Raw genomic sequence first — 24,513 nt, 5'->3', positions numbered from 1 at the left:
TTTGACCACGTAGTTCGTGAAGCCTTCGATAGCTGTACCCGGGGGAATCTCCATATTGTACAGATATAATGGGAGGCTGATCGATGCCCGGGTGCGGTCAAGGGATGGCTCCCTATTGCTCAACCACGTTATTATGTATGCCGATGATTTGGTAATAGCTGCTCATTCAGAGGAGGAGATGGAGACACTGCTGCTGAGACTGGAGCGTGCCACTAAGAGGTGGGGCCTTACCATCAGCCCCACCAAAACTAAGCACCTGCCTGGGTATTTTGTACCATCGGACACTCCACCCCCACAACTCCCAATCGGTGATGGGGCAGTTGTGTAGAGAGTGGAGAGTTTCCCATACCTGGGCAGTGTGCTCATGACCGGCTTCGGTTTTACTAGCTGAGATCTCACTCCGAATCAGACGAGCGGCAATATCTTTTTATCGGTTGCGTAACGCTGTGTGGAAGCTACCTGGTCTGTCGCTCCGCACTAAGCTTCAGGTCTTCTCGGCCACGGTCATTCCCTCCCTTCTCTACGCTTGCGAAACGTGGACCTCCTTAATGGAGCATCTACGCCGGTTAGAAACATTTACGTTGGCCTGCCTACGATCCATCCTGGGTTTAACCAGGCTGGATTGTGTGAGGAGCTCACAAATCCTTGAAAGATCTGGACAAAGTCCCATCGGTGAGCTCCTCCGGCAGGCAAGGCTGCGTTGGCAGGGTCATGTAGCCCGCATGCCCAGCCACCGCATGCCGTAACAGCTTTTGTTTGGCCGGATCGAGGGGGCTAAACGGGCGCGGCACGGGCTAGAGAAGAGATGGAGTGACGTGGTACAGGAGGACGTGGAGCTGAGTGGACTTGCCGATGACCGGTACCAGCGGTGTCAAGATCGGCCTCTGTGGAGGAGGCTCGTGAAGGACGCTACTGGGCAGTTGGAGGTAGTCGCCCTCCAACAACAACTACCTCGCCTGGTCTACAGGAGGTCGTGGGTTCGATCCTGACAATGGAGAGATGTTGACTACCTCGCCTGGTATACAGGAGGTCGTGGGTTCCATCCTGACAATGGAGAGATGTTGACTACCTCGCCTGGTATACAGGAGGTCGTGGGATCGATCCTGACAATGGAGAGATGTTGACTACCTCGCCTGGTCTACCGGAGGTCGTGGGTTCGATCCTGACAATGGGGAGATGTTGACTACCTCGCCTGGTCTACAGGAGGTCGTGGGATCGATCCTGACAATGGGGAGATGTTGATTACCTCGCCTGGTCTACAGGAGGTCGTGGGTTCGATCCTGACAATGGGGAGATGTTGACTACCTCGCCTGGTCTACAGGAGGTCGTGGGTTCGATCCTGACAATGGGGAGATGTTGACTACCTCGCGTGGTATATAGGTGGTCGTGGGTTCGATCCCTTGACCCTGACGACGCCTGCTGCTGCTGTATATTTGGAGTCTGTGTCTTTCTCGTTCGCTCCCCTCCACTTTTAGAATCATCCACGCCTTGAGAGGATTTGGTTGCTGCTATACATTTCCACACGGTGATGAATGAATGATGATGATATAATCCACTTGGTGTGAGCTGCTCTGGCTGCGTGTGACGGGACAGGTAGCGCTGTGTCTGAACAGAGATTTACACAGCCAGTAGCATCAGCCTTCAGGGGTCACTTACACCTGGTCACATCAACATAGTTGTAGTGTTAGTGTGGGTCTCTGTGGGTCTCTGTGGGTCTCTATGAGTCTCTGGGTCTATCTGGGTGTCTGTGGGTCTCTATGAGTCTCTGGATCTCTATGGGTCTGTGTGGGTCTGTGTGGGTCTCTGTGTGTCTGTGTGGGTCTCTATGGGTCTCTATGGGTCTATATGAGTATCTGGATCTCTGTGAGTCTGTGTGGGTCTCTGTGGGTCTCTATGGGTCTATATGATTCTCTGGATCTGTGTGGATCTCTATGGGTCTCTGGATCTGTGTGGGTCTGTGTGGGTCTCTGTGGGTCTCTATGGGTGTCTATGAGTCTCTATGATATAATCCACTTGGTGTGAGCTGCTCTGGCTGCGTGTGATGGGCCAGGTAGCGCTGTGTCTGAACAGAGATTTACACAGCCAGTAGCATCAGCCTTCAGGGGTCACTTACACCTGGTCACATCAACATAGTTGAGTGTTAGTGTGGGTCTCTGTGGGTCTCTGTGGATCTCTGTGGGTCTCTGTGTGTCTCTGTGGGTCTCTGTGGGTCTGTGTGGGTCTCTGTGGGTCTCTGTGTGTCTGTGTGGGTCTCTATGGGTCTCTATGGGTCTATATGAGTCTCTGAATCTGTGTGGGTGTCTATGGGTCTCTGGATCTCTGTGAGTCTGTGTGGGTCTCTGTGGGTCTCTATGGGTCTATATGAGTCTCTGGATCTGTGTGGGTCTCTATGGGTCTCTGGATCTGTGTGGGTATCTGTGGGTCTCTATGGGTGTCTATGAGTCTCTATGATATAATCCACTTGGTGTGAGCTGCTCTGGCTGCGTGTGATGGGCCAGGTAGCGCTGTGTCTGAACAGAGATTTACACAGCCAGTAGCATCAGCCTTCAGGGGTCACTTACACCTGGTCACATCAACATAGTTGTAGTGTTAGTGTGGGTCTCTGTGTGGGTCTCTGTGGGTCTCTGTGGGTCTCTATGCGTCTCTGTGAGTCTCTATGGGTCTATATTAGTATCTGGGTCTGTGTGGGTCTCTATGAGTCTATGTGGGTCTCTGTGGGTCTCTGTGGGTCTTTGTGGGTCTCTATGGGTCTCTATGAGTCTATGGGTCTCTATGGGTGTCTATGGGTCTCTATGGGTGTCTATGGGTCTCTATGATATAATCCACTTGGTGTGAGCTGCTCTGGCTGCGTGTGATGGGCCAGGTAGCGCTGTGTCTGAACAAACATCTACACAGCATCAGCAGCCCTGTGGGGTCTTCTTACACCTGGTGGCATAAGACAAATACGACGCAGTAGTATTTTGTATATTTGTGCGTGTCAAACATCGCCACTGGGGGAGAGACAAAGGCGGCCGGGCGTGGTAGTGGTGGTGCTGCTGGCCACCCACCCCCTCTGAGTCTTAGCCACAGTGCCGGTAGCCTTCATAGACGCTGCTGCTGCTACTCGCTACTAACACAGCACTTGCCCCTACAACCCTGCTAGAGGCTACCTGGGGGAGCTTTGTCTGTGTCTCAGCACTTGCCCCTGCAGCCCTGCTAGAGGCTACCTGGGGGAGCTTTGTCTGTGTCTCAGCACTTGCCCCTGCAGCCTTGCTAGAGGCTAACTGGGGGAGCTTTGTCTGTGTCTCAGCACTTGCCCCTACAGCCCTGCTAGAGGCTACCTGGGGGAGCTTTGTCTGTGTCTCAGCACTTGCCCCTACAGCCCTGCTAGAGGCTAACTGGGGGAGCTTTGTCTGTGTCTCAGCACTTGCCCCTACAGCCCTGCTAGAGGCTACCTGGGGGAGCTTTGTCTGTGTCTCAGCACTTGCCCCTACAGCCCTGCTAGAGGCTAACTGGGGGAGCTTTGTCTGTGTCTCAGCACTTGCCCCTACAGCCCTGCTAGAGGCTACCTGGGGGAGCTTTGTCTGTGTGCGAGTGTGGATTACATTATTTATTTAAATATGAGTGTGCAACCTACAATTACATCAAGGGCAGGTCAATGGGTTGAGTGGGTGGGGCGGGTGAGTGTATGAGTGAGTGTATGAGTGAGTGTATGAGTGAGTGAGTGAGTGTATGAGTGAGTGTGTGAGTGAGTGTATGAGTGAGTGTATGAGTGAGTGAGTGTATGAGTGTGAGTGTATGAGTGAGTGTATTAGTGAGTGAGTGTATGAGTGAGTGAGTGTATGAGTGAGTGCGTGTATGAGTGAGTGAGTGAGTGTATGAGTGAGTGAGTGTATGAGTGAGTGTATGAGTGAGTGTATGAGTGAATGAGTGTATGAGTGAGTGTATGAGTGAGTGAGTGTATGAGTGAGTGTATGAGTGAGTGCGTGTATGAGTGAGTGAGTGTATAAGTGAGTGAGTGAGTGTATGAGTGAGTGAGTGAGTGTATGAGTGAGTGAGTGAGTGTATGAGTGAGTGAGTGTATGAGTGTGTGATTGAGTGTATGAGTGAGTGAGTGAGTGTATGAGTGAGTGCGTGTATGAGTGAGTGAGTGTATAAGTGAGTGAGTGTATGAGTGAGTGTTTGTGTGATTGAGTGTCCGGCACAAACCAACCCCCTACCTCGTGGTGCCGGACAACAGCGCTGTGGTGAGCACTTCCTTGATGTGAGTGCCACCTTAGATTGGCCATTCCCCTCGTGGCGTCTGTGACCACCACAGCGACCAAACGGGGGCTCTGGACGGGTGCGAGGGGCTGGTAACCCCTCCACCTTTCAATTAATTACCACTAAACCACGAGTTAAACTGAAATATGTAACTAATAAGCTTGTGCCGGAGTCCCCGGGGGGAGCCAGGCGTCTATGATGTCTCCTGGCCAAAACCCCAATTGGCGGAGCCAGGAGATTGAATTTCTACCCTCGGGGCTCCTCCAGAAACAACGAAAAGCCACTACGGGTGGCCACGTGGAATGAATTTCGAACGCTCACTGCGGAGGAGAGGCTGCCGCTCCTCCGTCGGGAGCTGGACCGGTACCGCCTGGATCTCTGCGGCATTCAGGAGGTTCCAGTGGACCGGCTCTGGCTCCTGCCACCATGAGGAGTGGACAGTCCTCTACTCGGGGCAGCAGACTGCCAAACAACAGGGAGTGGCTCTTCTTCTGAACACAGACACCGCATGCCCAAACAGCTTTTGTTCGGCCGGATCGAGAGGGGGCTAAACGGGCGAGGCACGGGCTAGAGAAGAGATGGAGTGATGTGGTACAGGAGGACGTGGAGCTGAGTGGACTTGCCGATGACTGGTACCAGCGGTGTCAAGATCGGCCTCTGTGGAGGAGGCTCGTGAAGGACGCTGCTACTGGGCAGTTGGAGGCAGTCGCCCTCCAACAACAACGGAGGGCGGAGGAGCGACGCTCACAACAACGAGCGGAGCGCCGGGTGGCTAAAGCACAGCGGGTTGGCACAGTAGGGGGCACAGGTGGTGCATCAGCCAGTCATCTCAGTCAGTCGACCCGTGGCACCTGCTGGGTCTGCCCCGTGACCTCCTGCCAGCGGGCGTTCGACACTTCACGTGGCCTCAATGTGCACATAGCCTGGCACAAGCGTCGTGCTGACGTCACCGCCCCTTAGTGGCGAATGGCGGTTGTTGTTGTTGTTAGTGATAGTGGTGGCGTTAGTGATGGTGGTAGTGTTGGTGGTGGTAGTGATGGTGGTGGTGGTGATGGTGGTAGTGGTGATGGTGGTGGTAGTGATGGTGGTAGTGGTGGTGATGGTAGTGTTGGTGGTGGTAGTGGTGGTGGTGGTAGTGATGGTGGTGGTAGTGTTGGTGGTGGTAGTGTTGGTGGTGGTAGTGGTGGTGGTGGTAGTGGTGGTGGTGGTAGTGTTGGTGGTGGTAGTGTTGGTGGAGGTAGTGTTGGTGGTGGTAGTGGTGGTGGTAGTGGTGGTGGTAGTGTTGGTGGTGGTAGTGTTGGTGGTGGTAGTGGTGGTGGTAGTGGTGGTGGTAGTGGTAGTGGTGGCGGTGGTGGTGGCGGTGGTGGTGATGGTGGTGGTAGTGATGGTAGTGGTGGTGGTGGTGGTAGTGATGGTGGTGGTAGTGGTGGTGGTGGTAGTGTTGGTGGTGGTAGTGAAGGTGGTGGTAGTGTTGGTGGTGGTAGTGATGGTGGTGGTAGTGTTGGTGGTGGTAGTGGTGGTAGTGTTGGTGGTGGTAGTGGTGGTGGTGGTAGTGATGGTGGTGGTAGTGGTGGTGGTGGTAGTGATGGTGGTGGTAGTGTTGGTGGTGGTAGTGATGGTGGTGGTAGTGGTGGTGGTGGTAGTGATGGTGGTGGTAGTGAAGGTGGTGGTAGTGTTGGTGGTGGTAGTGATGGTGGTGGTAGTGTTGGTGGTGGTAGTGGTGGTGGTGGTAGTGATGGTGGTGGTAGTGTTGGTGGTGGTAGTGGTGGTGGTGGTAGTGTTGGTGGTGGTAGTGATGGTGGTGGTGGTGATGGTGGTGGTAGTGATGGTGGTGGTGGTGGTAGTGATGGTGGTGGTAGTGTTGGTGGTGGTAGTGGTGGTGGTGGTAGTGATGGTGGTGGTGGTAGTGTTGGTGGTGGTAGTGGTGGTGGTGGTAGTGATGGTAGTGATGGTGGTGGTAGTGTTGGTGGTAGTAGTGATGGTGGTGGTAGTGATGGTGGTGGTGATGGTAGTGGTAGTAGTGATGGTGGTGGTAGTGATGGTGGTGGTGGTAGTGTTGGTGGTGGTAGTGAAGGTGGTGGTGATGGTGGTGGTGGTAGTGATGGTGGTGGTAGTGATGGTGGTGGTGGTAGTGTTGGTGGTGGTAGTGAAGGTGGTGGTAGTGATGGTGGTGGTGGTAGTGATGGTGGTGGTAGTGATGGTGGTGGTGGTAGTGTTGGTGGTGGTAGTGAAGGTGGTGGTGATGGTGGTGGTGGTAGTGATGGTGGTGGTAGTGATGGTGGTGGTGGTAGTGTTGGTGGTGGTAGTGAAGGTGGTGGTAGTGATGGTGGTGGTGATGGTGGTGGTGGTGATGGTGGTGGTAGTGGTGGTGATGGTGGTGGTGGTAGTGATGGTGGTGGTAGTGATGGTGGTGGTGGTAGTGTTGGTGGTGGTAGTGAAGGTGGTGGTAGTGATGGTGGTGGTGATGGTGGTGGTGGTGATGGTGGTGGTAGTGTTGGTGGTGGAAGTGATGGTGGTGGTAGTGATGGTGGTGGTAGTGATGGTGGTGGTGGTAGTGTTGGTGGTGGTAGTGAAGGTGGTGGTAGTGATGGTGGTGGTGATGGTGGTGGTGGTGATGGTGGTGGTAGTGTTGGTGGTGGAAGTGATGGTGGTGGTAGTGATGGTGGTGGTAGTGATGGTGGTGGTGGTAGTGTTGGTGGTGGTAGTGAAGGTGGTGGTAGTGATGGTGGTGGTGATGGTGGTGGTGGTGATGGTGGTGGTAGTGTTGGTGGTGGAAGTGATGGTGGTGGTAGTGATGGTGGTGGTGATGGTGGTGGTGGTGATGGTGGTGGTAGTGTTGGTGGTGGTAGTGGTGGTGATGGTGGTGGTAGTGATGGTGGTGGTAGTGGTGGTGGTGGTAGTGATGGTGGTGGTGATGGTGGTGGTGGTAGTGTTGGTGGTGGTAGTGATGGTGGTGGTAGTGGTGGTGGTGGTAGTGATGGTGGTGTTGATGGTGGTGGTGGTAGTGTTGGTGGTGGTAGTGATGGTGGTGGTAGTGGTGGTGGTGGTAGTGATGGTGGTGGTGATGGTGGTGGTGGTAGTGATGGTGGTGGTAGTGTTGGTGGTGGTAGTGATGGTGGTGGTAGTGATGGTGGTGGTGGTAGTGTTGGTGGTGGTAGTGTTGGTGGTGGTGGTAGTGGTGGTGGTGGTGATGGTGGTGGTGGTAGTGATGGTGGTGGTAGTGTTGGTGGTGGTGGTAGTGTTGGTGGTGGTAGTGGTGGTGGTGGTGATGGTGGTGGTGGTGGTAGTGATGGTGGTGGTGATAGTGTTGGTGGTGGTAGTGAAGGTGGTGGTAGTGATGGTGGTGGCGTTAGTGAAGGTGGTGGTAGTGATGGTGGTGGTGATGGTGGTGGTGGTAGTGTTGGTGGTGGTAGTGATGGTGGTGGTAGTGGTGGTGGTGGTAGTGATGGTGGTGGTGATGGTGGTGGTGGTAGTGTTGGTGGTGGTAGTGATGGTGGTGGTAGTGGTGGTGGTGGTAGTGATGGTGGTGGTGATGGTGGTGGTGGTAGTGTTGGTGGTGGTAGTGTTGGTGGTGGTAGTGTTGGTGGTGGTGGTAGTGGTGGTGGTGGTGATGGTGGTGGTGGTAGTGATGGTGGTGGTAGTGTTGGTGGTGGTGGTAGTGTTGGTGGTGGTAGTGGTGGTGGTGGTGATGGTGGTGGTGGTAGTGATGGTGGTGGTAGTGATGGTGGTGGTGGTAGTGTTGGTGGTGGTAGTGAAGGTGGTGGTAGTGATGGTGGTGGTGATGGTGGTGGTGGTGATGGTGGTGGTAGTGGTGATGGTGGTGGTGGTAGTGATGGTGGTGGTAGTGATGGTGGTGGTGGTAGTGTTGGTGGTGGTAGTGAAGGTGGTGGTAGTGATGGTGGTGGTGATGGTGGTGGTGGTGATGGTGGTGGTAGTGTTGGTGGTGGAAGTGATGGTGGTGGTAGTGATGGTGGTGGTAGTGGTGGTGGTGGTGATGGTGGTGGTGGTAGTGATGGTGGTGGTAGTGATGGTGGTGGTGGTAGTGTTGGTGGTGGTAGTGAAGGTGGTGGTGATGGTGGTGGTGGTAGTGATGGTGGTGGTAGTGATGGTGGTGGTGGTAGTGTTGGTGGTGGTGGTAGTGTTGGTGGTGGTAGTGAAGGTGGTGGTAGTGATGGTGGTGGTGATGGTGGTGGTGGTGATGGTGGTGGTAGTGGTGGTGGTGGTGATGGTGGTGGTGGTAGTGATGGTGGTGGTAGTGATGGTGGTGGTGGTAGTGTTGGTGGTGGTAGTGAAGGTGGTGGTAGTGATGGTGGTGGTGATGGTGGTGGTGGTGATGGTGGTGGTAGTGGTGGTGGTGGTGATGGTGGTGGTGGTAGTGATGGTGGTGGTAGTGATGGTGGTGGTGGTAGTGTTGGTGGTGGTAGTGAAGGTGGTGGTAGTGATGGTGGTGGTGATGGTGGTGGTGGTGATGGTGGTGGTAGTGTTGGTGGTGGAAGTGATGGTGGTGGTAGTGATGGTGGTGGTAGTGATGGTGGTGGCGTTAGTGAAGGTGGTGGTAGTGATGGTGGTGGTGATGGTGGTGGTGGTGATGGTGGTGGTAGTGTTGGTGGTGGTAGTGTTGGTGGTGGTAGTGGTGGTGATAGGTTGTGCTGCTGTACCAGGTAGGTGCACGGGATGAGTAAGTCATGGGACAGACTCTGCAGATGCCATGTGTTGTACACTCACTCATACACTCACTCATACACTCACTCACTCATACACTCACTCACTCATACACTCACTCACTCATACACTCACTAATACACTCACTCACTCATACACTCACACACTCATAGACTCACTCACACACTCACACACTCATACACTCACTCATACACTCACTCACTCATACACTCACTCATACACTCACTCACTCATACACTCACTCATACACTCACTCACTCACACACTCATATACTCATACACTCACTCACTCACACATACACTCATACACTCACTCACTCATACACTCACTCACACACACACTCATACACTCACTCACTCACACACTCATACACTCACTCACTCACTCATACACTCACTCACTCACTCATACACTCACTCACTCATACACTCACTCATACACTCACTAATACACTCACTCACTCATACACTCACACACTCATAGACTCACTCACACACTCATACACTCACTCATACACTCACTCACTCATACACTCACTCACACACTCACTCATACACTCACTCACTCATACACTCACTCACTCACACACTCATATACTCATACACTCACTCACTCATACACTCATACACTCACTCACTCATACACTCACTCACACACACACTCATACACTCACTCATACACTCACTCACTCACTCATACACTCACTCACTCACTCATACACTCACTCACTCATACACTCACTCATACACTCACTCACTCATACACTCACTCATACACTCACTCACTCATACATTCATACACTCACTCACTCATACACTTACTCATACACTCACTCATACATTCACTCTCATACACTCACTCGTACACTCACTCGTACACTCACCCATACTCAGTCACCCATCCACACTCACCCACACTCGCTCACCCACTCTCACACGGATTGGTGCACGGATTTTTTTATTGGTGACGTCACAATAGACCCACACGTGGCGTCTCGAACACGAAATATAATTGGCCCGTGGGGCCCCTCCCCAAAAAACAAAATACAGTCACCAAGTTAAAGCGATCCACACCGCTACCGTCAACAACAACAACAACCTCCACCACACAGTAACAGCTGATCAACAACACCAAGATGGCGTCCGAGGGTAGGGGGTTACCCCTTGGCCAAGATGGCGCCCGCCCCGGGAGGAATTACCCCTTGACCAAGATGGCGCGTCCCCCCCCCCCGAGAGGGGGTTACCCCTTGACCAAGATGGCGCCCCCCCTCCCCGAGAGGGGGTTACCCCTTGACGAAGATGGCATCTGGGAGGGATTACCCCTTGACCAAGATGGCGCCCCCCCCCCTCGGGAGGGGTTATCCCTTGACCAAGATGGCTCCCACCCAGGGGGGCGATTACCCCTTAGCCAAGATGGCGGCCCAACCCACATGCAACCCCCACCCAAGAAGGCGGTCCAGCCAAACATGCAACTCCCCCCCCCTCCCCACTACCACCTTCCCAAGATGGCGCACGACCACACCCACCTCCCCTACCCAAGATGGCCACTAATTAATATTGTCGCAAAAAAATAATTATCAAGAGGCTTATGAAAAGAAATGCGATTTAACAATTGCATAGTTAATTATTGCTTTCGCTGTGGCAAGATCTAGGAGAGTGTTTGGGGGGAGGGGTAAGGGGGGGGAGTGTGACGTCACGGGCGGTGGCCATATTGGCGTACTACCGCACCCATTCCCCAAGTGACTCACGTCACCCCCCACCTACAGAGGCAGCAGGAAATCAGAAAATCTTGAGTCTGTGTGTGTGTGTCTGTGTGTGTCTGTGTGTGTGTGTCTGTGTGTGTGTCACTGTCTGTGTGTGTCTGTGTGTGTCTGTGTGTGTGTGTGTCACTGTGTGTGTGTGTGTGTCTGTGTGTGTGTCTGTGTCACTGTGTGTGTGTCACTGTGTGTGTGTCTATGTGTGTGTGTGTCTGTGTCACTGTGTGTGTGTCACTGTGTGTGTGTGTGTCTATGTGTGTCTGTGTGTGTCTGTGTGTGTCTGTGTCACTGTGTGTGTCTATGTGTGTCTGTGTGTGTGTCTGTGTCACTGTGTGTGTGTCACTGTGTGTGTGTCTATGTGTGTTTGTGTCACTGTGGGTGTGTGTCACTGTGTGTGTCACTGTGTGTGTCTGTGTGTGTCACTGTGTGTCTGTGTGTGTGCCACTGTGTGTGTCTGTGTCACTGTGTCTGTGTCACTGTGTGTAGTGTAATAGTGTAGTGTAGTAGTGGTTAGCGCTACGCTCGCTACGAACCCGGTGACCCGAGTTCGATTCCCACTCACGGCCGTCAACCCCAGGAGTAACAGCGATTATCTGAACCGGTACCCGAGCCTCCCCTAGGTAGACTCGGCCTCAAATGAGTACCTGGTGTAGTGGTGGTGGTGCTGGCCACCCACCCCCTCTGTGTGTGTAGCCACAGTGCCGGTAGCCTTCATAGACGCTGCTGCTACTCGAGACTAACACAGCACTTGCCCCTGCAGCCTTGCTAGAGGCTACCTGGGGGAGCTTTGTCTGTGTCTCAGCACTTGCCCCTACAGCCCTGCTACAGGCTACCTGGGGGAGCTTTGTCTGTGTCTCAGCACTTGCCCCTACAGCCCTGCTAGAGGCTACCTGGGGGAGCTTTGTCTGTGTCTCAGCACTTGCCCCTACAGCCCTGCTAGAGGCTACCTGGGGGATCTTCGTCTTTGTATCGTCAAAATTTTGTCCGACTTCCCGACATACGTAACCGCCTTCCGTAACCCGGGGACCAATAAACCGCGCCCACACCCCCCAGAAGCCACGCCCATTAACGCGCCCCCCACACCATCCAGGCCACGCCCGTTAACGCCCCCCCCCCCACACGCACGATGGCCACGCCCAGACCATGCCTCGGCCACGCCACGCGCCCCATCCGCCCCACATCATGGCCACGCCCATGTCCATATATGGCGTCGCCTGTCGGGTGGCTCCGCCCATCCTTCTCTGTAAACATGCGCCACGCCCACCACACCCCATCACCCCACCACACCCCATCACCCCACCCCCAATGGCGACCCGGTGTGTATGACGTCACCGCCACTTAGTGAGAATGGTGGTTGTTGTGTAAGTGTCTGTGTGTAGGTGTGTGTGTGTTAGTGTGTGTGTGTTAGTGTGTGTGTGTTAGTGTGTGTGTGTTAGTGTGTGTGTGTGTGTTAGTGTGTGTGTGTTAGTGTGTGTGTGTTAGTGTGTGTGTGTTAGTGTGTGTGTGTTAGTGTGTGTATTAGTCTGTGTTTGTGTGTTAGTGTGTGTGTTAGTGTGTGTGTTAGTGTGTGTGTTAGTGTGTGTGTGTTAGTGTGTGTGTGTTAGTGTGTGTGTGTTAGTGTGTGTGTGTTAGTGTGTGTGTGTTAGTGTGTGTGTGTTAGTGTGTGTTAGTGTGTGTGTGTTAGTGTGTGTGTGTTAGTGTGTGTGTGTTAGTGTGTGTGTGTTAGTGTGTCTGTGTGTTAGTGTGTGTGTGTTAGTGTGTGTGTGTTAGTGTGTGTGTTAGTGTGTGTGTTAGTGTGTGTGTGTGTTAGTGTGTGTTAGTGTGTGTTAGTGTGTGTTAGTGTGTGTGTTAGTGTGTGTGTGTGTTAGTGTGTGTGTGTGTTAGTGTGTGTGTTAGTGTGTCTGTGTGTTAGTGTGTGTGTGTTAGTGTGTGTGTGTTAGTGTGTGTGTGTTAGTGTGTGTGTGTTAGTGTGTGTTAGTGTGTTTTAGTGTGTGTGTTAGTGTGTGTGTGTTAGTGTGTGTTAGTGTGTTTTAGTGTGTGTGTTAGTGTGTGTGTGTTAGTGTGTGTGTTAGTCTGTGTGTGTGTTAGTGTGTGTGTTAGTGTGTGTGTGTTAGTCTGTGTGTGTGTTAGTCTGTGTGTGTGTTACTGTGTGTGTGTGTTAGTGTGTGTGTGTTAGTGTGTAGTGTGTGTTAGTGTGTAGTGTGTGTTAGTGTGTAGTGTGTGTTAGTGTGTGTGTGTCTGTGTGTGTGTTAGTGTGTGTGTGTCTGTGTGTGTGTTAGTGTGTGTGAGTTAGTGTGTGTGTGTTAGTGTGTCTGTGTGTTAGTGTGTGTGTTAGTGTGTGTGTTAGTGTGTGTGTTAGTGTGTTAGTGTGTGTGTGTTAGTGTGTGTGTGTTAGTGTGTGTCTGTGTGTGTCTGTGTGTGTGTGCGCACAGCCGGTCGCAAGGCAACACCCCGCCACGTGATTACCCATCGCCATCTCCGCTCTCATTTCGCCTTTTTCCCTTCCCACTCCTTGGCTGCCCCTCCTCCTGCTGCTGCCCCTCCTCCTGCTGCTGCCCCTCCTGCTGCGGCTGCCCCTGCTGCTGCTGCCCCTGCTGCTGCTGCCCCTGCTGCTCCTGCTGCTGCTGCCCCTGCTGCGGCTGCCCCTGCGGCTGCCCCTCCTGCTGCTGCTGCCCCCGGTGCCGCCCCTTTCACAGCCCCCGGCGCTGCCCCCGGTGCCGCCACTGCTGCCCCTTTCACAGCCGCCCCTGGTGCCGCCCCCGGTGCTGCCCCTGGTGCCACCCCTGCTGCGGCTGCCCCTGCGGCTGCCCCCGGTGCTCCTTTCACCGCTGCCCCTGGTGCCGCCCCTGCTGCGGCTGCCCCCGGTGCCCCTTTCACCGCTGCCCCTGGCGCTGCCCCCGGTGCCGCCCCTTTCACCGCTGCCCCCGGCGCTGCCCCTGGTGCCGCCCCTTTCACCGCTGCCCCTGGCGCTGCCCCTGGTGCCCCTTTCGCCGCTGCCCCTGGTGCTGCCCCCGGCGCCGCCCCTTTCACCGCTTCTGGCGCCGCCCCTTTCACCGCTTCTGGCGCCGCCCCTTTCACTGCCCCCTTCACCGCCCCCTTCACCGCCCCCGGCGCCGCCGCCGCCGCCGCCGCCCCAGCCCCAACCACGCCGCCGCCGCCGCTGCCGCCATCGTCCTCGTCGTCCACCAGTGGGATGTAGACCGTGGCCTTGATCTCCTCCTCCTTGACGAGGGGCTTGCCGCTGGCCGACCAGTCGACGTCCGGGGCGGGCCGGTCGAAGTCCAGGCCCAGGTCTTCGTAGGCGCCGGCCGAAGCCTTGGCACCGGGACAGGCCGCCGCCGCCGCCGGAGGAGGCCCCACCACCGGAGGAGGCCCCACCACCGGAGGAGGCCCCACCACCGGAGGGTCGTCGGGCACGATGCCGAAGAGGTCGTCGTCGGAAATTCCCGACGACGCCGATGGCGGCGGCGGGAGCGGCAGGGGCGGCTGAGCGGGCCGCCCCGCAGCCTGGGCCTCGCCTGGACCGGCGGCCGCGGCCGCCCCCGGGAGGGAGGCCCCTGCGGAGAGGCCGGCCTGGACGCCCTCGCACGCCACCTTCTGCGGCTGCTGCGGCTGCGGCTGCTGATCCTGGGCCGCCCGTGTCTGGCCGGGCGCCGTCGGTTTGGCCGCGAGGTCGCAGGCGGGCACCGTCTGCCCCTTGCCGGCGACGCCGACGCCGACGCCGACGCCGCCGAGGAAGAGGTCCGAATCGGAGATCCCCTGCGCCGGTCCGCCGGAGGCGAACGGTTTGGCCGGGGGCACGCAGAACATCGGCCGCTGCTGGGGCGCCGGCACCGGCACCGGCGCCGCCGCCGCCGACTTGACCTGGCACGCCGAGGCCTTGAGCTGAGGCTCGGCCACCGCGGAGGAGGATGAGGAGGAGGATGAGGTGGAGGAGGAGGAGGCCGAGGGCTTCTTGGCCTGAGGCTGCGAGGACGGTTTGCCCGAAGCAGAAGCAGCAGCAGCAGCAGCAGGAGGAGAAGGAGGAGGGACGGCGGATTTGGCCGGAGGCTCGGAAGCCTTGGAGCGGACGGCGGGCTCCAGCTTAGTGAGCGGCACGGACTTGGAGGCCGTGCTGGCGGGCGGCCCCCCTAGGTCCTTGGGCCCGCCGCCGGTGGCAGCGGCCCCGGCGGCGGCCCCGGCGGCACCGGCAGCGGCCCCGGCACCGGCACCGGCACCGGCGGCCCCTTCCCCCTCCTTGACGACGAGCGGCACGAAGGCCTCCTTCTTCACCTCCCTCTCCTTGGCGGCCGCCGCCGTCCCCCCGGCGCTCCAGTCCACGTCCGGCGGCGGCGCGTCGAAGTCCAGGCCGCCCAGGTCCACCGCGGCCTCCCCCCGGGGCTTGGGAGGAGCCACCGCCGCCGGAGCCGCCGTCGGCCCACCCAGGAGATCGGCGTCGGATATCCCCCGGCCGTCGCCGGCCTGCCCGGCCGCCGGAACCGGCGCGGCCTGGGCCACCTGGGCCCCCTGGGCCACCTGGGCCCCCTGGGCCCCCTGGGCCACCTGGGCCACCTGGGCCCCCTGGGCCACCTGGGCCACCTTGGCCACCTGGGCCACCGCGGCCGCCGGTTTCTCAGCGGCGCCGGACTTCTTCGGCCCTTTCCCGTCGGCGGCCCCGGCGGCGGCCCCGGCCCCGGCGGCGGCCCCGGCCCCGGCGGCCCCGGCGGCGGCCCCTTCCCCCTCCTTGACGACGAGCGGCACGAAGGCCTCCTTCTTCACCTCCCTCTCCTTGACGGCCGCCGCCGTCCCCCCGGCGCTCCAGTCCACGTCCGGCGGCGGGGCGTCGAAGTCCAGGCCGCCCAGGTCCAGCGAGGCCTGCGGCTGGGGCTTGCCGCCGGGCGGCACCGAAGCCGCGGGCCCCGGCTCCGGCCCTCCCAGGAGATCGGCGTCGGATATCCCGCCGGCAGCGGCGACGCCGGCCGTCAAGGCGGCGGCCGGCACCGGCACGGGCTCAGGCGGCTGCTTGTCGCCGGACTTCTGCTTCTTGGCCGTGTGGGAGGCCGCCCCGGCCGCCGCCTTGGTCTCCTTCTCCCCCGCGTGGCCCTTGGCCGGCTCGCCGTGGTGACCTTTGGCCGCATCGGTGCCGCCGTGACCTTTGGCCGGCTCGCCGTGGTGACCTTTGGCCGCATCGGTGCCGTGGCCTTTGCCGTGCTCGCCGTGGTGACCTTTGCCTTTCTCCTGCTGAGGCTTTTTCTCCGCGGGTCCTCCTCCACCTCCTCCTCCACCTCCTCCTCCACCTCCTCCACCTCCGCACTTGGGCTGCCCCTTGCCGTGGTCGTCCCCGTGACCGGCCTGCCCCTTGGCCTGCCCCTTGGCCTGCTCAGCCTGGCCAGCCTGCCCCTTGGCCTGTCCCTTGGCCTGCTCGGCCTGCTCGGCCTGTCCCTTGGCCTGTCCCTTGGCCTGCTCGGCCTGCCCCTTGGCCTGCCCCTTGGCCTGCTCGGCCTGGCCGGCCTGCCCCTTGGCCTGGCCGGCCTGCCCCTTGGCCTGCTCAGCCTGCTCGGCCTGTCCCTTGGCCTGTCCCTTGGCCTGCTCGGCCTGGCCGGCCTGTCCCTTGGCCTGGCCGGCCGCCCCCACCTCTGCTGCGGCTGCCCCTCCCTCCTCGGCCTTCTTCCCTGGTTTCTTCTTACCCATGGTGGCTGACTCGCTGACCAGCTGACTCGTTAACCAGCTGACTCGTTAACCAGCTGACTCGTTAACCAGCTGACTCGCTAACCAGCTGACTTGTTAACCAGCTGACTTGTTAACCAGCTGACTCGCTAACTAGATGACTAGCTGAGTGGCTGACTCGCTGACCAGCTGACTCGCTAACTAGATGACTAGCTGAGTGGCTGACTCGCTGACCAGCTGACTCGCTAACTAGATGACTAGCTGACCAGCTGACTTGTTAACCAGCTGACGAGCTGACCAGCTGACTTGTTAACCAGCTGACGAGCTGATGAGCTGGTGAAACGCCGGCCCCTTGCCCAGGAGATGGAGGCCGCGTCTGCAATGGCAACAGAGGGCACAGGTTAGGGTCTTAGGGGATAGAGCGTGGGTTATGGGATCGAGTTATGGGATAGAGTGTGGGTTATGGGATAGGGTTATGGGATAAGAGCGTGGGTTACGGGATACTGTTATGGGATAAGAGCGTGGGTTATGGGATCGAGTTATGGGATAGAGTGTGGGTTATGGGATAGGGTTATGGGATAGAGCGTGGGTTATGGGATCGGGTTATGGGATAAGAGCGTGGGTTATGGGATAGGGTTATGGGATAAGAGCGTGGGTTATGGGATCGGGTTATGGGATAAGAGCGTGGGTTATGGGATAAGAGCGTGGGTTATGGGATCGGGTTATGGGATAAGAGCGTGGGTTATGGGATAGGGTTATGGGATAAGAGCGTGGGTTATGGGATAGGGTTATGGGATAAGAGCGTGGGTTATGGGATAGGGTTATGGGATAAGAGCGTGGGTTATGGGATAGGGTTATGGGATAGAGCGTGGGTTATGGGATCGGGTTATGGGATAGAGCGTGGGTTATGGGATCGGGTTATGGGATAGAGCATGGGTTATGGGATAGGGTTATGGGATAAGAGCGTGGGTTATGGGATCGGGTTATGGGATAGAGCGTGGGTTATGGGATCGGGTTATGGGATAGAGCATGGGTTATGGGATAGGGTTATGGGATAAGAGCATGGGTTATGGGATAGGGTTATGGGATAAGAGCGTGGGTTATGGGATCGGGTTATGGGATAAGAGCGTGGGTTATGGGATAAGAGCGTGGGTTATGGGATAGGGTTATGGGATAAGAGCGTGGGTTATGGGATAGGGTTATGGGATAGAGCGTGGGTTATGGGATAGGGTTATGGGATAGAGCGTGGGTTATGGGATAGGGTTATGGAATAGAGCGTGGGTTATGGGATAGGGTTATGGGATAGAGCGTGGGTTATGGGATAGGGTTATGAGATAAGAGCGTGGTTTATGGGATAGGGTTATGGGATAAGAGCGTGGGTTATGGGATAGGGTTATGGGATAGAGCGTGGGTTATGGGATAGGGTTATGGGATAAGAGCGTGGGTTATGGGATCGGGTTATGGGATAGAGCGTCGGTTATGGGATCGGGTTATGGGATAGAGCGTGGGTTATGGGATAGGGTTATGGAATAAGAGCGTGGGTTATGGGATACTGTTATGGGATAAGAGCGTGGGTTATGCGATAGGGTTATGGGATAAGAGCATGGGTTATGGGATAGGGTTATGGGATAGAGCGTGGGTTATGGGATAGGGTTATGGGATAGAGCGTGGGTTATGGGATCGGGTTATGGGATAGAGCGTGGGTTATGGGATAGGGTTATGGGATAAGAGCGTGGGTTATAGGATAGGGTTATGGGATAAGAGCGTGGGTTATGGGATCGGGTTATGGGATAGAGCATGGGTTATGGGATAAGAGCGTGGGTTATGGGATAGGGTTATGGGATAAGAGCGTGGGTTATGGGATAGGGTTATGGGATAGAGTGTGGGTTATGGGATAGGGTTATGGGATAGAGCGTGGGTTATGGGATAGGGTTATGGGATAGAGCGTGGGTTATGGGATAGGGTTATGGGATAAGAGCATGGGTTATGGGATAGGGTTATGGGATAGAGCGTGGGTTATGGGATCGGGTTATGGGATAGAGCGTGGGTTATGGGATAGGGTTATGGGATAAGAGCGTGGGTTATGGGATCGGGTTATGGGATAAGAGCGTGGGTTATGGGATAGGGTTATGGAATAAGAGCATGGGTTATGGGATAGGGTTATGGGATAAGAGCGTGGGTTATGGGATAGGGTTATGGGATAGAGCGTGGGTTATGGGATAGGGTTATGGGATAAGAGCGTGGGTTATGGAATCGGGTTATGGGATAGAGCGTGGGTTATGGGATCGGGTTATAGGATAGAGCGTGGGTTATGGGATCGGGTTATGGGATAAGAGCGTGGGTTATGGGATAGGGTTATGGGATAAGAGCGTGGGTTATGGGATAGGGTTATGGGATAGAGCGTGGGTTATGGGATAGGGTTATGGGATAGAGCGTGGGTTATGGGATCCGGTTATGGGATAGAGCGTGGGTTATGGGATAAGGTTATGGGATAAGAGCGTGGGTTATGGGATAGGGTTATGGGATAAGAGCGTGGGTTATGGGATCGGGTTGTGGGATAGAGCATGGGTTATGGGATAAGAGCGTGGGTTATGGGATAGGGTTATGGGATAAGAGCGTGGGTTATGGGATAGGGTTATGGGATAGAGCGTGGGTTATGGGATAGGGTTATGGGATAGAGCGTGGGTTATGGGATAGGGTTATGGGATAGAGCGTGGGTTATGGGATAGGGTTATGGGATAAGAGCATGGGTTATGGGATAGGGTTATGGGATAGAGCGTGGGTTATGGGATCGGGTTATGGGATAGAGTGTGGGTTATGGGATAGGGTTATGGGATAAGAGCGTGGGTTATGGGATCGGGTTATGGGATAAGAGCGTGGGTTATGGGATAGGGTTATGGAATAAGAGCATGGGTTATGGGATACTGTTATAGGATAAGAGCGTGGGTTATGGGATAGGGTTATGGGATAAGAGCGTGGGTTATGGGATAGGGTTATGGGATAGAGCGTGGGTTATGGGATAGGGTTATGGGATAGAGCGTGGGTTATGGGATAGGGTTATGGGATAGAGTATAGTACAATAATATCCACACGGAAACAAAGACAAAGCTCCCCCAGGTAGCCTCTAGCAGGGCTGTAGGGGCAAGTGCTGAGACACAGACAAAGCTCCCCAGGTAGCCTCTAGCAGGGCTGTAGGGGCAAGTGCTGAGACATAGACAAAGCTCCCCCAGGTAGCCTCTAGTAGGCTGTAGGGGCAAGTGCTGAGACACAGACAAAACTCCCCCAGGTAGCCTCTAGCAGGGCTGTAGGGGCAAGTGCTGAGACATAGACAAAGCTCCCCCAGGTAGCCTCTAGTAGGCTGTAGGGGCAGGTGCTGCTAGTAGCAGCAGCGCCTATGAAGGCTACTGGCACTGTGGCTACAAACACAGAGGTGGGGGTGGGTGGCCAGCACCACCACTCCCGGCCGCCTTTGTCTCCCCCAGTATCGATGTTTACTACATCACCAGCACTACCACTAGTGGTAATGGTAGTGGGCATACACACACTCACATATACACGCACACACACTCACACATAAACTCACATACATACATACACACACACATACACACGCACTCATATACATACACACACACATTCACACATATATACTCACATACATACACACACATACACACGCACTCACATTCACACACACACTCACAGACATATACTCACACACACACTAACTCACACTCACGCACATGTCCACATACCAACTGCATTCTTGTGACCACAACACATTCCAGCTATAGCACTTCACACAGACACACACAACTACACACACACACACACAACTTCACACAGACACACACACACACAACTACACACCTATACACACACACACACCTATACACACACACCTGCACACACAGACACCTACACACACAACTACACACCTATACACACAGACACACCTACACACAACTACACACACACACCTATACACACACACCTATACACACACACCTACACACAACTACACACACATATACACACACCTATACACAACTACACACACACCTACACACACACACACACACCTATACACAACTACACACACACCTATACACACACACCTACACCCACACACAACTACACACACACCTACACACACACACCTATACACACACACAACTACACACACACACAACTACACACACACCTATACACACACACACCTACACACAACTACATACACACCTATACACACAGACACCCACACACAACTACACACACACACACCTATACACAACAACCGCCATTCGCCACTAAGTGGAGGTGACGTCACCACAACGCTTGTGCCAGGCTATGTGCACCCTGAGGCCACGTGAAGTGTCGAACACCCGCTGGCAGGAGGTCACGGGGCAGACCCAGGTGCCACGGGTCGACTGACTGAGATGACTGGCTGATGCACCACCTGTGCCCCCTACTGTGCCAACCCGCTGTGCTTTAGCCACCCGGCGCTCCGCTCGTTGTTGTGAGCATCGCTCCTCCGCCCTCCGTTGTTGTTGGAGGGCGACTGCCTCCAACTGCCCAGTAGCGTCCTTCACAAGCCTCCTCCACAGAGGCCGATCTTGACACCGCTGGTACCGGTCATCGGCAAGCCCACTCAGCTCCACGTCCTCCTGTACCACATCACTCCATCTCTTCTCTAGCCCGTGCCGCACCCGTTTAGCCCCCTCGATCCGGCCGAACAAAAGCTGTTTGGGCATGCGGTGGCTGGGCATGCGGGCTACATGACCCAGCCATCGCAGCCTTGCCTGCCGGAGGAGCTCACCGATGGGACCTTGCCCAGATCTTTCAAGGATGTGTGAGCGCCTCACAATCCAGCCTGGTTAAACCCAGGATGGATCGTAGGCAGGCTAGCCTAAATGTTTCTAACCGGCGAAGATGTTCCATTAGGGGGGTCCACAATTCGCAAGCGTAGAGAAGGGAGGGAATGACTGTGGCCGAGAAGACCTGAAGCTTAGTGCGGAGCGACAGACCAGGTAGCTTCCACACAGCGTTACGCAACCATTGAAAAGATATTGCCGCTCGACTGATTCGGAGTGAGACCTCTGCTGTTAAACTGGAGCCAGTCATAAGCACACTGCCCAGGTATGGGAAACTCTCCACTCTCTCCACAACTGCCCCATCACCGATTGGAAGTTGTGGGGGTGGAGTGTCCGATGGTACAAAATACCCAGGCAGGTGCTTAGTTTTCGTTGGGCTGATGGTAAGGCCCCACCTCTTAGTGGCACGCTCCAGTCTCAGCAGCAGCGCCTCCAACTCCTCCTCTGAATGAGCAGCTATTACCAAATCATCGGCATACATAACGTGGTTGAGCAATAGGGAGCCATCCCTTGACCGCACCCGGGCATTAATCAGCCTCCCATTGTATCTGTACCAGATGGAAATTCCTCCGGTACAGCTATTGAAGGCTTCACGAACTACGTGGTCAAAATAGATGTTAAATAATGTTGGGGCCAGAGGACATCCCTGTCGCACCCCAAGGTGTACGGGGAATGGCTTCAACTGCCAGCCACGGGTCGACTAAGATGACTGAGATGACTGGCTGATGCACCACCTGTGCCCCCTACTGTGCCAACTTTCTGCGCTTTAGCCACCCGGCGCTCTGCTCGTTGTTGTGAGCGTCGCTCCTCTGCCATCCGTTGTTGTTGGAGGGCGACTGCCTCCAACTGCCCAGTAGCCTCAAGGTGCACCTAGCCTGGCACTGCCCAGGAGCAGCGTCCTTCACAAGCCTCCTCCACAGAGGCCGATCTTGACACCGCTGGTACCAGTCATCGGCAAGTCCACTCAGCTCCACGTCCTCCTGTACCACATCACTCCATCTCTTCTCTAGCCCGTGCCACTCACTCACCCACTTACCTATCACCCACTCACCCATCCCTCACCCATCACTCACCCATCACTCACCCACTCACTCACACACTCACCCACCGACCCACCCACTCACTCATCACTCCATCTCTTCTCTAGCCCGTGCCGCGCCCATTTAGCCCCCTCTATCCGGTCAAACAGAAGCTGGTTGGACATGCAGTGACACACACATTGACACACACACACACTGACACACACACTGACACAACAACAACCGCCATTCGCCACTAAGTGGCGGTGACGTCACCACGACGCTTGTGCCAGGCCATGTGCACCTTGAGGCCACGTGAAGTGTCGAACGCCCGCTGGCAGGAGGTCACGGGGCAGACCCAGGTGCCACGGGTCGACTGCCTAAGATGACTGAGATGACTGGCTGATGCACCACCTGTGCCCCCTACTGTGCCAACCTGCTTTACTTTAGCCACCCGGCGCTCCACTCGTTGTTGTGAGCGTCGCTCCTCCGCCCTCCATTGTTGTTGGAGGGCGACTGCCTCCAACTGCCCAGTAGCGTCCTTCACGAGCCTCCTCCACAGAGGCCGATCTTGACACCGCTGGTACCAGTCATTGGCAAGTCCACTCAGCTCCACGTCCTCCTGTACCACATCACTCCATCTCTTCTCTAGCCCGTGCCGCGCCTGTTTAGCCCCCTCGATCCAGCCGAACAAAAGCTGTTTCGGCATGCGGTGGCTGGGCATGCGGGCTACGTAACCCAGCCAACGCAGTCTTGCCTGCCGGAGGAGCTCACCGATGGGACCTTGCCCAGATCTTTCAAGGATCTTTGAGCTCCTCACACAATCTAGTCTGGTTAAAGCCAGGATGGATCGTAGGCAGGCCAGCCTAAACGTTTCCAACCGGTGAAGATGCTCGATTAAGGGGGTCCACGTTTCGCAAGCGTAGCGAAGGGAGGGAATGACCGTGGCTGAGAAGACCTGAAGCTTAGTGCGGAGCGACAGACCAGGTAGCTTCCAGACAGCGTTACGCAACCGATGAAAAGATATTGCCGCTCGACTGATTCGGAGTGAGACCTCTGCTGCTAAATTGGAGCCGGTCATAAGCACACTGCCCAGGTATGGGAAACTCTCCACTCTCTCCACAACTGCCCCATCACCGATTGGGAGTTGTGGGGGTGGAGTGTCCGATGGTACAAAATACCCAGGCAGGTGCTTAGTTTTGGTGGGGCTGATGGTAAGGCCCCATCCCTTAGTGGCACGCTCCAGTCTCAGCAGCAGCGTCTCCAACTCCTCCTCTGAATGAGCAGCTATTACCAAATCATTGGCATACATAACGTGGTTGAGCAATAGGGAGCCATCCCTTGACCGCACCCGGGCATCGATCAGCCTCCCATTTTATCTGTTCCAAATGGAGATTCCCCCGGTACAGCTATTGAAGGCTTCACGAACTACGTGGTCAAAAAAAATGTTAAATAATGTGGGAGCCAGAGGACATCCCTGTCGCACCCCAAGGTGTACAGGGAATGGCTCTGACTCCCGGCCACGTAGTTTTACCCGGGCCCGCTCACCATCATGAAGGTCCTTAATGATCGTGAGCAGAGGGTCAGGTACTCCAAAAGCACGAAGAACGACCCAGAGCCCAGGCCTACTGATGGTATCATAGGTCTTGACCAGGTCAATAAAGCAGAGATGTAGGTCTTGTTGGAATTCCCTACACCTCTGCTGTAGCAGACGGACAGAAAATATGGCATCTGTGCAGGACCGCCCTTTCCTGAAACCGCATTGGGGCTCCGCAAGCCTCTCCTCAGCGTGCCTTGCAAGGCGATGCTGAATAATCCTTGCCACACACACACAGTCACAAACACATTCACACACACATTCACACACACACAGTCACACACAGTCATACACACACAGTCACACACACAGTCACACACACACAGTCACGCACACACAGTCACACACACACACAGTCACACACACACAGTCACACACACAGTCACACAAAGATATATACACACACACACAGTCACACACACGCATTCACACACACACAGTCACACACACACACAGTCACACACAGTCACACACACACACAGTCACACACAGTCACACACACATACATTCACACATTCACACACACACACAGTTACACACAGTCACACACACACACAGTCACACACACATACATACACACACATTCACACACACACAGTCACACACAGTCACACACATACAGTCACACGTACATACACACACAGTCACACACTCACATTCACACACACACAGTCACACACAGTCACACACACACA

General features: G+C 55.7%; 1 protein-coding gene across 6 annotated transcripts in view; it reads right to left on the bottom strand.

The window, feature by feature from the left end:
• Positions 1 to 9,866: 9,866 nt before the first annotated feature.
• Positions 9,867 to 24,513, bottom strand: part of LOC116958777 (uncharacterized) — a 51,749-nt gene continuing 37,102 nt past the window's right edge. For all 6 annotated transcript variants that reach the window (XM_076057544.1, XM_076057545.1, XM_032981493.2 and 3 more), the window contains one exon: positions 9,867 to 16,704. In XM_076057544.1, coding sequence (XP_075913659.1) covers positions 13,167 to 16,352 — 3,186 coding nt within the window. In that variant the 5' untranslated portion in view covers positions 16,353 to 16,704 and the 3' untranslated portion in view covers positions 9,867 to 13,166. The remainder of the gene's footprint in view (positions 16,705 to 24,513) is intronic.

Source organism: Petromyzon marinus, chromosome 83 (assembly GCF_048934315.1).
Source record: "Petromyzon marinus isolate PM22_M1 ecotype Great Lakes invasive population chromosome 83, UKy_Petmar_22M1.pri1.0, whole genome shotgun sequence".
Classification (NCBI taxonomy): Eukaryota; Metazoa; Chordata; class Hyperoartia; order Petromyzontiformes; family Petromyzontidae; genus Petromyzon; species Petromyzon marinus.
This window is presented reverse-complemented; position numbering and strand designations above follow the sequence as displayed.